Source organism: Eretmochelys imbricata, chromosome 1 (genome assembly GCF_965152235.1).
Source record: "Eretmochelys imbricata isolate rEreImb1 chromosome 1, rEreImb1.hap1, whole genome shotgun sequence".
Classification (NCBI taxonomy): Eukaryota; Metazoa; Chordata; order Testudines; family Cheloniidae; genus Eretmochelys; species Eretmochelys imbricata.
Window position 1 is genome coordinate 142,886,435 of NC_135572.1, and position 18,132 is coordinate 142,904,566.

At 39.7% G+C, this 18,132-nt stretch overlaps 1 protein-coding gene across 2 annotated transcripts in view; it reads left to right on the forward strand.

The window, feature by feature from the left end:
* The window catches only part of MBTPS2 (membrane bound transcription factor peptidase, site 2), a 48,755-nt gene extending 33,454 nt beyond the window's left edge, over nucleotides 1-15,301 (forward strand). Inside the window, exons 8-12 of one of the 2 annotated variants that reach the window (XR_013346112.1) lie at nucleotides 677-771; nucleotides 3,065-3,260; nucleotides 8,855-8,930; nucleotides 9,333-12,634; nucleotides 14,687-15,301. Coding sequence is in view for 1 of the 2 variants with exons in the window: in XM_077816681.1 (XP_077672807.1) it covers nucleotides 677-771; nucleotides 3,065-3,260; nucleotides 8,855-8,930; nucleotides 9,333-9,555 (590 nt within the window). In the remaining variant the exon portion in view is untranslated. Of the gene's footprint in view, nucleotides 1-676; nucleotides 772-3,064; nucleotides 3,261-8,854; nucleotides 8,931-9,332; nucleotides 14,431-14,686 lie in introns of those variants that run through there. The other variant, XM_077816681.1, reaches the window with a different exon arrangement.
* Nucleotides 15,302-18,132: the final 2,831 nt, after the last annotated feature.

The following is an 18,132-nucleotide window of genomic DNA, read 5'->3' on the forward strand; positions in this document are numbered from 1 at the left end:
GCAGGCAGCTCAAGCCTTGTCTGCATATAGAAGTTGTACTGGTTTAAAAATCTACTTTAGTTAAACTGGTGCAACCCTCTACATGGGCACTTTTTCGTTGGTTTAAAACTGGTTGGTATCCATTTAGTTTGCATCACTAAGTCCATTTGAAATCAAATTATGATTGTCCGCACAGGATTTTGCACTAGTTTAACTAATCCATTTAAAAACACATTTTTAGCTGAACAGGGGCCTCAGAGAGCTGTCAGGGCCCCAGTCCATTAAAAGCTTTTAATGTTTTAAAAATTATATTTTGAAGTTGGATCATTCCCAGAGCCAGTGAAGGGAATGCAACGCCAGGTAGCAGAATCCCTCTGCTCACCATTGGCGCTGGCAACAGATCAAACTATTTTGTAACAGTATTCAATAAATTATAGTAGTCTGTGTATTAAGGTGATAAGATCAGCCTGTGGGAGAGATGGCTGTAGTCTGGTGATGTTCTTAGGATGAAGAAACTCATTTACAACTATCGCTGACATCCAAATCAGGTTCTCTAAATTAAAATAATTCATTATAATTCAGCAGGCTACAGAAATGATCATTTGATTTTATTCAGAGACGTATGTATTTTTGTGATTTTTTATGAATCTGTCATTCTGTGATCGTCTAAAAATTAGTTGGTTGTGTTCCTCTGTAGTCTACAGAAGACTTGATGGCACTGTTGAATGTTGTAGTAACAGCAGCCTCACCGATGTTTGCTTTTCATACAGCAATAACTTGGACAGCCACCTGGTAAGTTACTTTAGCTGATGTACAGCTTGGTATCACAAATGTGCACATAATTATACAGTGCAGTGTGTAGCACCTTCAATCTGAGCATCTCAAAGCACTTGACAAATATTAATTAGCTAAGTTTCACAACATCCCTAAGAGGTAGGCAAACCTTCATATCCCTGTTTTCCAGCTGAGGAAACCGAGAGACTGTATGGTTATGTGATTTGCCTAATGCAGTGGTTCTTTTCCTAATTGCCATTGTGGGCCACATATGCAGCTTTCTATGTGTTACATGGGCTACATCCACACAATATATATACAATTTGTATGGCCCTCAGGATGTCACATGGGCTGCAGCTGTGTGCTGATTGGGCTACAAGCGGGCTGTGGTTTGAGAACCACTTGCCTAAGGTCACACAAGGAATGTGTGGTAGAGGTAGAATCAGATCCCATTCCTCCTGACTACATGCCTTTAGCCAGGGGACCGTTCTTTCTCACTTTGCTTATACACGTCCACATTTTATACTTTGAAGGCACAACAGTTGTGAGTAAATACAAGTGAACAAGAGACCAACAGCAGCTCTTGAGAGCAGGGCTGAATTGTTAAACGTGAGCTCGATGCTGCCAGGTCAGAGAACTTCAGGCTCTGAAGCAGCAAAGCATTGGAATACATGCTCAGCATTAAACAGCTGAAGTCGGTGGTCTGCACATATGCCTAAAGTTAAGCAAGTGCTGTGCTGGATCAAGGCCCAGAGTGTTCAGCTCCTTGCAACCTGTGCTGCCAGTGGCTGTTGGCTGAAACCCCCCGTTTCCCTCCTCTTCCTCTGACTTAATCATCTTGTAGAATATGGGGAAATGTTAAGTGCCGCTGGGAGATTTTACACTCCTCTCTATTAAAATATAGGAGCCCTATTGAAAAAGTAAGTGTTTTGAAAGATGCCACATTGAAAATGGTGGAGCGAATTCAGCCGTTCTTTCAGGATCCACAGGAAAGCACAGGTAACAGCAGCGCTCTGCCAGTGTTCCCCAGTCCTGACCTGGAGTAACCACCTCAAGAAACAGAGCGGAGTTTATTCCCCAAATCCATTTGATCCCTCTGATGTGAAGCTTCCCGTTCCAGTGATATTTTTTGTGGGGATACTTGTCCACTACAAATTGGACATAAACGATTAGTTCATTTCATCTTGAACACCAAATAGCCATCAGCCCTAACAGCCCCTGACCTGCACTGGGTTCAGATAAGTCATTTACTTATAGCACTTTGAGGTTCTTGGATGCATGGCTGCTGTTTAAGGGGAAACACTTTTTCAGGCTTTTGATGTGCAAGGGGACTAAGATGGCTGCTCAGCTGCTTGAGCAGTTTTTTAAGCTGCTACTTGCAGAACTACACAGCAACAGCAGGGGACTTCTGAATGCTTTCTCCCATCCAGCATGATAGAGACTGGCATAGGGAGGAGACTAGATTCCGGTTAATGGAGAGAGACAGACACAGCCATGAGTGCAGGCCCTGTACTGCCAGTGTGGCTGTTGGCTGAAACCCCCTGACAGCCTCCCTTCCTTGAGCAGGGACAGAGAGGATAAACTGTGCCCCAGCTTGCCCCGAGGAACAAGAAGCAAGCCTCCATAAGCCGCTAGGAGGGGATGAGGAGAAAAGATTTCATTTCCTCCTGGGTTTCACTGCCCTCTCCCTGTCCTGTGGTGAATGGGAGAGAAGATCCTGGTCTCTCAAACTGCAGAGGGAGTGGGTATGGTAGGCAGACTCAGGAATGCAACATTGCATTGGTTGCTTCAGGTCAGAATGATCTAAAACTTAGCCATCAGAAGTGCCAGGCATGTTCGATTTTAGGATTTTTCTTTTAACAAAAGCTTTAATTCGCAGATACCATGGCCATAAAAACCAAAACCCCATAGACCGACTTTAGCTCCATGCTGTAGTATGGTGATGTGTATTTCCCCTGGTTCTGCTCATTCCCAATTGCTTGAACCATCCTGTCCCTTCTATATTTAGATTTTCAGCTAATGTACATGTTTATACTAATCCTGCTTTTAATATGCGCACACACATGCCCCTATGCCTTTATGGCAGAATGCCAGGCTGAATATGTTCGCACCTCTGTGTTAGTGTATAGGAGATCTGGAGGGCATGCGAGGATGTACACATGCATCAAAACAAAAAGGATCAGAACAATATTCTTCCTATCCTAGCTGCAAATCACTGAAATCAAATCAACTTTTTCTGTTTTACAAAGAAACATGCAGAACAGTATATTTGTGATCTAAATTTGATAATTATTTAAAATGTCCTTTGCAGTATACCTGTCTGCCAGCACGAAAAGCTATTGAGGCTAGCCAAGTCTGTCGAACCAACATGGATTGCCAGAAGGATTTTGTTCCAAGTTTGTGTGTGACACCTTCTTTAGAAAATCAGACGAGACTAATCAGAGTGAAACATCCACCCCACGTTGATATGTTGTTTGTAGGACACCCAATGCATCTTCAGTATACAGGTTTGTATTATTTATGGGAGCATTTAAATGAAGAGGGTTATGGCATGGTTAGCTTTGGCAGGCTGCTTGAATAAGGTATTGGAAGGCTTGCCAGTTTGCTTTATTTGTGCAGAATCCATTCCTAGCTCCATTCTATTGTTCCTTTCCTAGTTACAGCCAGTGGAGGTGCTGGAGTAATTAGGAATAAAAGTGAAATGTGCACAACGCAAAGAGGTGTAATTGTAGTAGAAACAATATATTAGGTGACTGCTTATTCAAAAAAAGTGTGAAAGGGACACTTCAACAGATCTCACTTGTCCTAACAGTTCCAATTTGTGCATTGTCCAATGTGTGAACTGCACAAGGCTCTAGCACTCTTCAAAAGCCTTCAGGGAACCCCTGGATTGGAACAGACACAATTGCTCCTTTAAACCCTGCCCAGTACACAAATGTTGCTACAAGTCCACATGATGTCTTCCTTGTAAATATATAAGGGCTTGGTTTTGCCACACTTACGCATGTTGAGTAGTTTTTTACTTAATGAGAAGTCCTATTAAAGTAAATGAGACAACTAATAGATTAAAGAATGAGGAGTACTTGTGGCACCTTACAGACTAACAAATTTATTTGGGCATAAGCTTTCGTGGGCTAAAACCCACTTCATCAGATGCATGCAGTGGAAAATACAGTAGGAAGATCTATATACACAGAGAACATGAAAAAATAGGGGTTGCCATACTAACTCTAATGAGACTAATCAATTAAGGTGGGCTTTTATCAGCAGGAGAAAAAAAACTTTTGTAGTGATAATCAGGGTGGCCCAGTCCCAACAGTTGACAAGAAGGGGAAATATTAGGATGGCGAAATAGTTTTTACTTTGTATAATGACCCATCCACTCCCAGGCTTTATTCAAGCCTAATGTAATGATGTCCAGTTTGCAAATTAATTCCAATTCTGCAGTTTCTCGTTGGAGTCTGTTTTTGAAGTTTTTTTTATTATTGTTGGAGTATTTCGACTTTAGGTCTGTAACTGAGTGATCACGGAGGTTGAAGTGTTCTATCTTCATACTGTATTTTCCATTGCATGCATCTGATGAAGTGGGTTTTAGCCCACGAAATATGACCAAATAAATGTGTTAGTCTCTAAGGTGCCACAAGTACTCCTCATTCTTTTTGGTGATACAGACTAACATGGCTACTACTCTGAAACCTAATACGTTAAGTTACTACTCATCACGAGAAAAGAGGATCCAAACCTAGCCCTATGTTATCAACCCTAACCAGTCTGTAAACAACATGGGCCAAATTCTGCCACCTTTACTCATGTTAAGTACTTCCTTACTCTGGGCTAGATTCTGACTCACTCCTATGCAGGCTATTCAGGTCGTGGGTCCAGGCACATGGGAGCAAGTTTGTTACCTGCTACAAGCAGGTGAGTGGAGAATGGGCAGTGCCTTTGCTCCAGCGCCCACTCACTGGCCAGAGTAGCCGATCCAGTATGCGGTAGGTAGTGATTTGAGGCTGGTTTAGACAAGTGGTAAGTTATGCCCCCTCTCCAGGAGCAAGGAGAAAGCTGGGGAGGAATTGTGCCTCCAAGGTTTGTGTCAGATTCTCAGTGCCTCACAGGACTATCTTGGGTGGTACAGTGTGCACTGCCCCTTGGCAGGGCTGTGCCTAAAGTCACTATCTAGCCCCTCTGAGAGGTCCCATTGAAACAGTCCTTATGAAGACCCCTTTTAGAAGAGTGTTCTTATTCAGGAAGGAATTGAAGCACGTGTTAAAGTGGTTTCCTAACTAAGGGTAGTCTAAAGCATGAGCTCAAGTGCTTTCCTGAATCAGGGCTGGAGTTATGTACTGCTGAGTTTGAGTAACAATGGCAAAATCAGGCCCTGTATGAACAATGATTCTTTCATAAATATGGCAGCCTTTATCCTTTTCTGCTGGAATGTGGCTGGGAGGAGAGGTTATTTGGTGCAGATATTACTGAGTACTTTTAAAATTGGATTTTTATTGTATTCTATTTTTTACTCTTTATTGTTTGCAGTATATCCTGAAAGTCCAGAATATAATGTCTTGTCATGTTGTTATTTTTGTCCTTTTTCCACCTGGGGAGCATAGACTGGGGCCTTTGGCATTGACATTTAATTTTGCGTTTGCTGATATTTTATTCAGTGTGCACCAGAGCTCTAAGAATTGTGTGTGATAATTATTTTAAGCCCCCTTTCTTGGCTTTCTAACTGAAAAACACAAAACACTGTCAGTATTCTTCAAGCAGCTGGTATTGTTCTGTTGTGTTTTCAATACATTTCTGATGGAGTAATGGAATTTTAGTGGACATTTCCCACTAGACTAGGATTTCCAACAAAAAACGGCTTTTTATTGTCAGGCACTCAAAAAAGAAATGATCAGGAAATTACTAAACTGCTGCTGCACTTGTGACCTTAAAGTGTTGTTCTGCTGAACTGAACTGAAAAGTTACTTTATGAAACAGAATTGAGGTTGAATGATTTACTGTATTTCAATGATTCCCTTCTCAAATGAGCTTAGTTTGCAAGTAAAAAGATGCTTTTTTTCTTTAATAGCCATTACTGCAAACTCAGCTTACGGTCCGAGTCAAATAGAGTTCTTTCCCTCTACCATATCAGCACCAGTAACAAGATAATGTAAGCCAGCACCCAAATCCTGCATTGTACAGCATGCAGATGGGCTGCTACACCTTCATGGAGCCCTATTGCCTTCAGTGAGGCTGTGCATAAGAGCAGCTGTCTGCCCAAAGCACTGTACGGTGCAGGTTCGGGGCCCAAAGCAAGCTATTCTCTTCTGTGGGTTGCATGGGTGTAACTGATTGGAACTTGGTAAACAATTTTGTGATGATGCAGGAGGAGGATCTCACTCTTAGCTGTGTAAATTTTCAAATAAGAATTATTAGTGGTTAAAAACATCCCTCATTTGTCAATAAAATAAGCCAATGTGGCTCTTAATACTCACAGGGAGCAGATGTGCTAAATAAGAAGGTGACACTTTTACATAGTCATTTTTCGGAGTAGCCTTGTATTTAACCCTTCCACCTTTTGTGTGTGTTATAGTAATCTGAATAAATTATCTCTTACTCCTTCTCCAATAACATTGTTTAAATTTCTACCGTTTATTTTTATACAGCTCTAGATAAACATCTTGTGATTTTTTTTTCATTGTTTTCTAAATGCATTAATGTCATTGTCATGATAGTCCTGAAGTATGGAGTAGCAGCACTTACTCCATAGCTGAGGTTGAAATGAGCTTCCAGTTGTAACCTGGATTTTCCCTTTGAGTGGGAGGCTAGTTTCTTCTTGTAAGCCACTATAATGTCCTTAAAAGTACCAATTCCCTCTTAAATCTCACATAGCCCATCTCAGCCCTGGTTGGACTTTTTCGGGGATATTTGATAAAGTCGGAAAATAAGTTTTTAAGTGATGGCATTTTAGATACTTTAATTGTTTGCTTTTTGAGCATTTGCCTTTTGGGGGGGGGGGGGGGGCTCATATGTTTGAAGTGATTTTGCCTGCAAACCCCAAACTTATTTTGTTGGCCTCATGAAGAAGAGGTGCACTTTAATGTTGTGAAAGGTGTTATGGGAGGATTAAAAATATAAAGAGTTATTTCATGTGTAAGGAGCAATTTTGCATATAAACATTATCATTTATAATATATATGGTGCATTTGCTAACACTAGGACAGGGGTAGTCTATTTTTTGTCAAGGTCCAAATTTCTTGGTCAAGGTATAATCAGGGTCCAGACTCTAGAGAAAATAATAAAAAATAATACTAATGATAATAAGTAAATTAAAAGATTTTGGGGTCCATTCAAAAGCGTCCTGTGGTTCAGATTTGACCAGCGGTCTGCCAGTTGACTACCCCTGCTCTAGGATATACTGCAGCAGCTGTTGGGTAAAGCTGAAGATAGATCATCATGAATTGCGGGCTAGGCAACTGAGGGGAAATGTGAGGGGTGGGAGTCTGGAAGGGTGGGGCAGGGTCTGGTGCTTGAGGATTGTGGGGCATATTGAGTGGGTGCATGAGTTATGCTTCCCAGTCTCAGAATGTGGGAGGAGGTTCTCGGGGGGGGGCAGGGGCAGGACAGTGATAGGCTATAAAGGAGTACAGAGAACCATGGGGGTATGGAAGAGGTTTAAGGAGCCTGGGGGGCATGGAATGGAGAGATGGCATGGATGATAAAGTGCGGGCGATCAGGGTCGGGCATGGTGGGGAGTATACCAGGAGAGAGAGGGCGGAGTGCATGCACAAGGCAAGGAGGTGGGAAGGCATGGAAGAGGGTGAAGAACTATGAAAAGCAGAGGACATAGAGGGGACTACAGGAGGTGTGAATTCAGGAAACAGACATCTTTTCTCCATGTTATCATAACATTTTTTAGATACAAAACTCCAAATTTTGCAGTAAATAAAACTTCCCCATCTCCCTCTACCACCTACTATCCCTATAGCCTGCCTATGTTTAACACCGCATACCTCACACACCTCTCTCCTCTGGGCTTGCTTTTGCTTCATGGGGTCTGTTGGAGCATGGCATCTTTGCTTATACACAAATTCAGTTCAAAATTTTGGTGTGTGCGCTCACAGAAAAATCTTTTCAAATATGCTAAAATAGAGTTAAGGTTCAAAGTGAGGTTCAGTGGAATCCAGCTAATACTAAATCAGTCAATCAATCATGCTTTTTTTTACAAAACTTCCATAATTTCGAAGAAACCCAAATGTTGAAGGCAATGGAGACCATCTACAGAATCTGGACGCTTCCCTAATGTCTGAGAACTCCTCATCGCGCGTTAACACCCCGGGTGACTTACATTGCCTTACATGAAAAGTGAAAGTTTGAGAAAGGTGTAAATGACGGAGGTCAAGTCTGCTCAAGAAAAAGTTGGCTGGAATGGCTAGCTTTTGTTGGTAACCCCGCTCCTAGTTGAGAGGCATCTTAAAGAGTTCTTTTGCCAGTATAGTTTATGCCAATTCCCCAAATAAACTAAGCAAAATTGACTAAGGGACATTTTTTGCAGATATAAGTACATGTACACTAGAGATTTTTGCTAAAAGTTTCATATAGAACAGCACCCCTTACTGATGATACTAGCACAAATTTCTAATGCAGACCTGACCTAAAAACAAGGGGAGTGGTTAGAATGGAAATGTTAACACAACTTTAACTGCCATTCTTGCTGTAATAGTCATTATTAGGTTACTCAGATCGGGGCTTAAACTATACAACATGTTCTTTTGGAGTACAGATGTTCACTCGTGATGTGTCTGAAAGCATATCATGTGCTTTAGATTTGATGTTACATGCATAGCATAAAGTACTAATTGTGTAATGTGATGTGTTGATTTTTCCTACCATCATTATGACTGCATCTGACTAAGAAATAATTAAGTGATTGTGTCAATGCGTTTTTTTTAAAAGTCTGTATTTGGGACAGTTCTTTATCCTGGAAGAAGTGTGGAAAACAAATAAAAATCAGATTTGCCATGCTACGCTGCTAATCTGAAACTAATTGTGCTATGTCTGTTGAATTGCCATTTGGTTTCATTTGCTGCTTTATTGCTTTTTCATTTTCTTTTTGTTTCAGTGAGCCTCAGCAGTTTTGTACCACGACACAACTTTCTGAGCATAGATCTGCCTGTGGTGATAGAGACCATGTGCAAGTATCCTTTGAAGTGTTCTCTTAGAACAAAAAAACAAATTGTTTGCAGTTTGCTGATCCAGCAAGATTTCAGGTGGATATCATTACTAGTTTTAAACTAGCTGCTTCTACTCTGGGAGCTGGACCACAGTTCTGAAGCATATCTTTAGGACATGAGGTGTGACTCATCCCCAAACTGATTGTTTGTGCACATGTCTAACTCAGAATGAAACTCCTTGCTTGCTGATGTTTGTAAGAATAATTTTGGTCACTTTTTTCTTTTTTAACTCTTGATGGTGAGTTTTTAGAGCTCTGATGAGAATAATAGTTGTCTTGTTCTGTTCATTCCATCTGAAGCACCTGGCATCTGCCATTCTTACAGTCCTATGTTCTTCTGTTTTGTTCCTTAGCTAATCTCAACCAGATATCTAATTTCACTGTCAGGAGCCTTGGCAGTTATCAATGCAGTACCCTGCTTTGCACTGGATGGTCAATGGATATTGAACTCTTTCCTGGAAGCCACTCTTGCTTCACTGATTGTAGAGAAACAAAACAGAGAGCTTGTTGGCTTTTTAATCTTGCTTGCTGGCAGTGCACTTTTGGCTGCCAACGTGGCACTGGGACTTTGGATGGTGACAGCCCGATAGTAGATTGGATACATTTCTGCATCTGATTACTTCCATGAATTCTCCAAGTACACACACAGGAATGAAATCCATTGCCTTGTAAAACTTGCTCTGTCTGAGATAGGAATAAATTCCTTAAGATTCCATTGGAAGAAAGATTGGTGATTGGAGTTGTATGTTCATTTAACTCTGCAAAATCTTGTGCAGATAATTAATGGAAAAGTTGAAAGAATAAGAACTGTTCTCTTTTAATATTGTTTTCAAAGCACTGTGATCATTTTGGAGAAATTACACTGAAACAATTTTACAAGGAAAAGACTCAGGCTTGGTGAATTTAGATTCCAAAATGAAGGAATATATGTGACATTGAAATCTTGTATACTGCGGGGGGAAAACCTACTTGAGCTATGTTTTATAATTTGAATAAATATGAGATGCTCTGCATTGGCTCTGCTCAACCAGTGCAGATTTGGGTTGTTGGGTTTTTTTAAATTAGGTGGTGTACCAATTTGGAACCTGAAAAACTGAAGTCTGGGCTCACTTTTTATATTGATGCAAGGCCAGGTAAATTATTGCCATGTGTTCGTGAGGAATGAGTCATCCTATGCTTTAGTACCCTTCTCTTCCAGCTGGCTGTTAAGACTGGAAGCATGTTGTCCTCCCAAAGTAGATGAAATGTCAATTTCAATGATGCCAATGTCAGTTGATAAATGGGTATGTGGAAGAATGACAAAACCTACCCACATGTTGTCTATGTTCCTTAAAATATTAAGTGTGTAATATTGTGCACCACTGAGAATATTTTTGAAGATACTATTTTGTGCATCAGCAATATCTTGAAAATAATTTGAAGTTCTGGTGTCCCAATAAGAATCGTGATTGCGGAAATAATACTATGCAGAATTATTCAAAAGTGAGTGGTAAGGTTAAGTGTGTGTGTGTGTGTGTGTGTGTGTGTGTTTGTGATTCAGAAAGTTAAATGTTATACTTGTTTCTGAATGTACCTCCTCTGTAGCCATGTATGCAGTAGGATTGATATACAGTACCTCATTGGTGTTTTTCTCTTCCTAAAAGAGTTACTTTCCTTTATCAGTATTCATTTTAATCAAAGATGTTTAGTTGAGCTTGGTCTTGGGTCATAGCTGAGAGAAAAAAGAATATGGTGATCTCTAAAATGAACTATGTTGGCATGTGGCTTTGTCTTCCAAAACGTACAGGGGCCAAGTGATAGAAGCCTTTGTAATTTTAACTGAAGATTGAGTCCTATTCCCAGTGCTGCATGCATGCCCTGATAACTGCGGTATCCTGTATTTGACCATTGATGTGTTACTCTGTTTTCTCGCTATAGCCGCACATTTAGGAGAATACAAATGGAGTGCTGTGAAAAATGTTTTCTCCTTAGATAATGTGAGCAGTAATGCACAGGTCGAAAGAACACGTTCATTTACTTGTTTTTTTGTTAGTTTGCTTGACATGTCTTAGATACAAATATTTTGAATTTACCTCTTTCATTTTTCTCTGGTCTGTCTTCTGACACATGTTGTTTGGCACTGACCCTAACTCAGTAGAACTGATCAAATTTGTTATTTATTGGAACTGTCTTCAGTAGTTTAAAATCAGATGATCACTTTGTATGTATTAGAGTTGCAGTAATCTTCTCATATATAATCGTTAATGCCATTATGGCAGTTTCAAAAATATTCTTTGGGTAAAGTTTTAAATATAATATTTGTCCTCACTGCAGATATTTGTGTGACAATCTGTGCAGGCACAGTACTTGTCTGAGGGTGTGTAAAAAGGAGAGAGAGAGAAAAGGTGTTCTCCAGTAATTAGCTGCAAGTCTACTATAACTGTTCTGCTAATATGCTGCTGAATTGAGTCCCACTGCTCTGAAATTAATTGGTCACCTAATGTGTCCCCTTTACATTTGATTTAAAAGAAAATAATTCAGTTAATTTTGTTGTGGTTAGTGTTTCTGAAAGGATCAATTTTGCCACCCTTTGGGCTTGTCTGTACAGCGTGGCAAAGGGTGTGATTTGTGAAGTCCTTTAACATGTTGCAATCTTATTGTCCCGTGTAGACCCTAATGGTGCTCTCCAAGGGGTATCAAGCTCACGTTAACTTAGTCTTGTTGAGACCTTTTAGAGTGCTCCTGCAGGGTTTACGTGGGGCTGGGAAAGTGCAACCTGTTAGTGCGCTTTACAAATCACAGCCCTCTGGAGTGCTTTGCCGTGGCAAGTAGACAAGTCCTAACTCACATGAAGTAATACGTTATTCTGTAAAAAGGCCCATTAATTTCAGTGGGTCAGATTGTGCCATCACCTTTTAAATCCCCAGTTCAACAAAGCACTTAAGTGCATGCTCAAGCTGATCTCTGTTTAGCAAAGGACTTAAACATGTACTTAACTTTGTACATACTTAATTTCACTGAAGTCTAAGTTTTGCTGAATAGGGATGGATTTAAGTATGAGTTTACGTGCTTTGAAGTAGGGCCTACAGCCATTGATACAGAGATCAATGGGGACCTTGCTTAAAAGCTAAGATAGAGTGGGACTATTTGTGCACTACAGTAGTACCCGGCTTGAACAAACCCCTAAACAAATAGCTACTCAGATTGGTTCAGCCTCATTGTCATGTACTTCTCTCCCAGCAAGTAAATTACTATAAAGGAAAAGTGCTATTTTGACCGTACAAGGTGCTCTCATTATTGGATTTTTGTTTTTTGTGTTTTGTTTGTTTCCTGGGAAAGAATGCAGTTCAAAGAATACGGACTGGGTTGTGTGGGTTTTTTGTAAACTTTTAGGTAATTTGTATTGTACAAAGGAATTTAACGTTGATTCTTCCTTTAATGTTTCACTGACATAAAAAGCTAAAATGAAAGTGAAATCTTTGTGTGTTTTCTCTTTATTTCAGTGGACTGATTAGAAGGCAGTTGCTCCTCTAAAATAGATTGCAGCAATATATTTACAGGATATATTGAACTGAGGAGTGTAAAAGAAAAAGAAGTTGGATTTTGGCTGGGTACCACTAATAACTTCTGTTTTTCTGTGTAGAAATCTGTATCAGATGGAAGAAGTGCTGTCTAATGGTCAGAAACATTGTAGGTAGCTCTTAACTGAAAACTGGCATAACTGTATACTTGTAACTGATCATTACTGAAATTCGGGTTTAGTGTATTTTTGTATTTTTAATATGGAGTATCACATTTTTATATCAATGAATCATCTCTGTAGTATATTCTGATATCATTCTTTGTTATTTCATATATGAATACTGGTAATTTCTTAATTGCAAAGTCTTAAATGCTCTACAGCAAGTTAGAATATAAAACTGGTGCACTTTCTTTTGAGTTAACGGAGATGGGTTTCTGTAGGAAAATTTGTATATCAGCCTTGCAAAAAGATCATTAAAATTTACCAGCTCAGGCACAAAATCTACTTATCTTTTTAAATAATAATGAAACAACTAATTATGTTTCACTCACTGTCAAATATAGTCACCCAAGCAATAGTATTTTGCAATGCTGATGTTTATTCTGTGTTTGTGTGTATGTGAGCACATGCACACACTCACTTGTTTACAGGTAACTTAAATCTGTAATCTCACATGTGTATGAAATGACTGGCTTTCTTTGGAATTCTAAAATTATAACTTGTTCTCCTCCCATAAATCACCCATAGGGATGTTTATACACTATAACAGCTGAATGAACTGCATAACATGGCTGGAAACAAAAATACAGATTTAAAATCAGTCTCATTTAGGGAAATTTTGATCCCTTAAAAACTTTTTCTTCTTTTTGAGAGGGCTCAGAAAGACTGTCTTTAGAACTTGCAGCTCTCCAAATGAGGGTCCTCACGTATTGTTTTGAGCAGAGAGGGGAGCATGGGAGAATACTACTGTACGTAACAGTGTTCTTGGCAGAGGGCTGTCACATGGCAGCTATAGTGTTTCAGTTTTGCTATTTACATTAAACAAAAAATGTACCGGTACTCACACTCCAAACATCTCATCAGTTTTCTGAACACCTCACAGGACCCAGCTTGTGGATGGCAAAAAATTGTCCATTAACAAATAAAACATTGTTTAAGCAATTTTTACAGTTTCATATGAAATTACATGACATGTTTGTCTTTTATTCCTTGAGCCTAAATTATGCTCAGATACAAAATAATGTCACTTGTGAAAATGAACGTACCCAACATTTAGATGTTTATAAGTTGGTATCTAAATCAAATACAGAATAAATATGTGTAAAGCATTAGTTTTATTTACGTGAATTCAAACTCATTGCCTCAACCAATCTTGCCTCAGCTTCATTCTGCCCCTTGTGAGTAATACAATTGGATTTAACTCAGGTAGATCTGATATTGACGGTTATTTTACATCCTGTGTCCTATACTTCCCATATGATGATACATAAACTCACATTACTTAAACAAAATCATTTGGACCATGTTGTGGCATAGACCATATACTAATAAAGACTAGAAAAAATATGAGACTAAGACAATATGGGAACCATTACTTCAGCCAGGAATTGCCAGTGCACTAACCACATCCATAACATTGGATAGAGAATGGGTGGCATAGAGTTGGCTATGCCCAGGTTTTCTCTTCGCTGCCTAATTAGTGGGAGTTTTCTGGGCCTTTTACAATGCTGGGACAACAGCCAGGATCTGGATGTACAGTTCCACCCATGCCGTTTACGCTGGAATGGAATTTTAAAATAGTTTTGTAACTAACACTTCAGAGAATGCTCCTGTTTTCTGTCCTTTGTCAAATCACACAGCATTTGAGGCTTAGACACTTTTAAAACGTTAAGTTTCAGAGGGGTAGCCGTGTTAGTCTGGATCTGTGAAAGCGGCAAAGAGTCCTGTGGCACCTTATAGACTAACAGACATATTGGAGCATAAGCTTTGGTGGGTGAATACCCACTTCTCAGATGTGTATTCACCCACCAAAGCTTCTGCTCCAATACATCTTGTTAGTCTATAAGGTGCCACAGGACTCTTTGCCACTTTTAAAATGTTGTTTCCTTGATATATTTTCATAGATCAAATATGAAAAAATAATTTGGGAAGCCACAGTTTATTTGGTTATTTGGATATTGCCCAGTTCTAGATGTTCACTATTTTTTTTTTTTCCCTAGCAATGTACTATGACTAACCTTCACAAGTACTTGGAGAAATTTTGGGCAGCAGTTTGGTGACGGTATAGAAGAGATTTCCAAATAAACACATCAGAAATCCAATGTTTTCTTTACAAAGCTGTTTTATTCCCCTCTGATTTTTGTATGGCTTCTGTTTAAGATTTCAAGGTGCCCAAAATGTCCTTACCTGAAACCCATTTGTGGAATTTGTACTGTTTTAAAAATGTTCGTTTTCTCTTTACATATTCTAGGTTTTTTTATACTGACTGACAGTAGTGGAATGTCAGATTTCTATATCAGTTGTTCCCACCATCATCATGTTTAGGAAAATGATTCACTCTGAAGATGTTCAAACCAAGCAGACTAACAAATGTATGGGGTATTTTTGTATTTGAATTGTGTACTGTGTATGTTTTTCCCCACTTCATCAACCAAACAATAAGTATTGTTTTCTACTTGTGATAAATGAATGTTAATTGCAAATAAATGTATTGTTTATTGGTTAACACATTTTATATTTGAAAGCAGACTGAAAGTGTGTAATGCCTTATTTGTTGCAAATGTATTATGGGTATATGTTTTCTGAAGTTAGAAAATTTTAAGTTTATTAAATGTTCAAACCAGATTAAAAATAGTTTTCTATATTCTTAAAGTGATTTTCTATTAGCTACCGAGGCATTTACATGGCTCCCACCATCAACATAGTATTCGAGCATCTCCTAATAGTTGTCACAGTTCCAGAGTAAACTACCTTTTGCCCCCTCTGTGGTTGCCCCTTTTAGTTCTCTGGTCTTCATCCCTCACCTTTTTATGGATATATACCTCTCTCTTTAGACCAGGAATTTAGGCTTGAAGACTCCCTGCAGTTCGCTGTGTTTATCTCATCCAGTGTTTGCTGCTCTGTCTCCCATGGGCTCTGACAGCATTACCAGTGACCAGCCAGCTTTTACAAAACACAGTACATTTATTTAGGACGAAAGCATTACACATGCATGCTAAACTTTATTCGGTGCCATCCATCTTCCACACAGAGACCCTGGCAGATTTCCAGTCCTTCGAACTTTTCCAGCAAGGTTTCCCCTCTTGGTTACAGTCTCATGTCAATTCGAGGGTCCAGGAGACTGTTCAGCCTCCCCATTTTATAAAAAAGTCAATTCTTTATCTGCTGTGTCTCTTGACCCCAGTCTGAAACATTATACACAATTTCCCCAGGGGATAATACTTTTCCAGAGCTGTTTACTAATCCTGGGATTTGCAGTAATTACCCCCTACTTATTTTAGTTCCTGCAGGAAGGCCTGTAACTCTCATCCATGGAGGCGGAGTACAATCCGTGACTTATGAAGATACATATAACATACGTACCTAGAACGTCTCAGTATAATAGTCTTTTGGAGTTTCCATACTTCCAAGGACTCGCATCTGTCATAACAACAATCCCCCTCTCTGTCATCTTTAGCAGAAGTACCTTGACTCATGGTGCAGGCAGGGTGTTGTATGTCTGCGCATAGGAGAGAGAGAGAGAGTGTGTGTGTGTGAGAGAGAGAAAAGAATTTATTGGGGGAGAGCTAAATTGCAAATGAGTTTTGCATTTATTTCTGAATTTGATGAGTCCTCTGGTTATTCTCATCTCTTGTAGGAGTCCTTTCCATAGTCTGGGTTCAGTTCTTGTGAAAGGTCTTGTCTCCTGGACTCATGAGCTTCTCTAAATTGGTTGACCATTCACTTTCTCTAGTGGAATGAACCTGACATGGGATATATAGTCATGGAGGGAGAGGTGAACTTGGTTAGCTTGCGCCAATTGTGTGAAGGGCTTTGAACACTAGGATGTTGAACTGTACTCTGAGGACTGGGTGATGTGCTGACCGCAACCTTTGTTGCTAAGCAGACAGGCTGCTCCTTTTTATACCAGTCAGAGATTTTTCAGGGGGTGTGACTTCATTCCCACATACAAGTTGTAGAAATCCAGCCTAGAGCCCACGAATGAACAGATCGCCATGGATTGTGTGTGATAGGATGGGGCACAATCTTCTGGCCAGTAGCATATGGAGAGGGCATCTGTGATATTCCTGTGTTACACTCGAGATCATAGATAAGCACCTAAAAGACTTAGGCTCTGAATGCCATTTTCAAAGGTGACTTAGGTGCATACAGCCTAAATATCATTGGCAATCAGTGGCATTTCAGGCATTTCTACACTGCAGTGAAAATCCCGTGGCTCCTAGTCTCAGAGCCTGGGTCAATTGACTCAGGCTTGTGGGACTTGGACTGTGGAGCTAAAAATTGCAGAGTAGACCTTCCAGCCAGTTCTGGAGCCTGAGTTCTGAGCCCAGACCAGAACATCTACATCACAATTTTTAGCCTTGCAGCTCAAGCCCTACAAGCCTGAGTCAGCTGGCCCCGACTCTGAGACTCCGTGCCTGCAGTGTAGACTTATCCTAAGGCTCCTAAGTCAAGTGCTTTTGACGATTTTACCCTGTATTGTCACTGACATGTAGAGTTCTATATTCTGTGTTCTGTAATCTAGTGTAAAACCAGTGCTATAAAACCTACATGTCCTGAAGATTGGTGCTTTTTTTCAAACATTATAGTCACAAATAAATACAGTACATGTTTCAGGATTGATTACCTTCAGAAAGGAGTGATGTGTCAATGCAGCCATGTTAGCCATTAGTTTATGTAATAAGGGTTATGTTAATTCTATCCCGACCATGCAACAGTGTCTGCACCATCAAAAATAAGTGTTCCCCAGCATCTATATTAGATTTTTGTGTCTATTTGTACTCACAATCTTCTTTAACCCATTAGTTATTCCCTAGTTACTTCCCATCACTCCCTAGTTAATGAAGTGAAGTTATAGTGCTGAGTTTATGACATAATATATAATTACATGGAACACACACATACACACAGAGTGAATTCAGAAAACAAATGGCCAGGACATTTCTTTGTTGTAGAAATATTCTTTTCATCATGAGTATTTAATTGTGTCAAATTTTATTAAATATATCAGGTTATTAGAAAAATGTTCTCATTTAACTTTATCATGAAAGTTCCCATTCTAGATCAAAAACATATTTAGAAGTCCAAATAAAACACAGGAAATATATATATCAGTTGAATCCACTGTGCATTTGATTAACTACCATCAAACGTGGCCTGTGTTCTGCAGTTGGTTATAATAATCCCTTACAGACTTTTTTTAAGTCTACATCTGCCGTAAGAGATGTTGAAATGGCACTTTAGGGTTATATTGGTACAGCTTTGAGTTAGAGGCAGGATGGTCCAGGGGGAACTAACCTAGGACTTGGGAGACCTGGCTTCAATTCGCTGCTCTGCCATAGACTTCCTGGGTGACCTTTGGCAAGTCCCTTAGCCTCACTGTGCCTCATTCCTCATCTGTAAAAACAGGAGTAACAGCTCTCCTCCTACCTCACATTGATCCGCA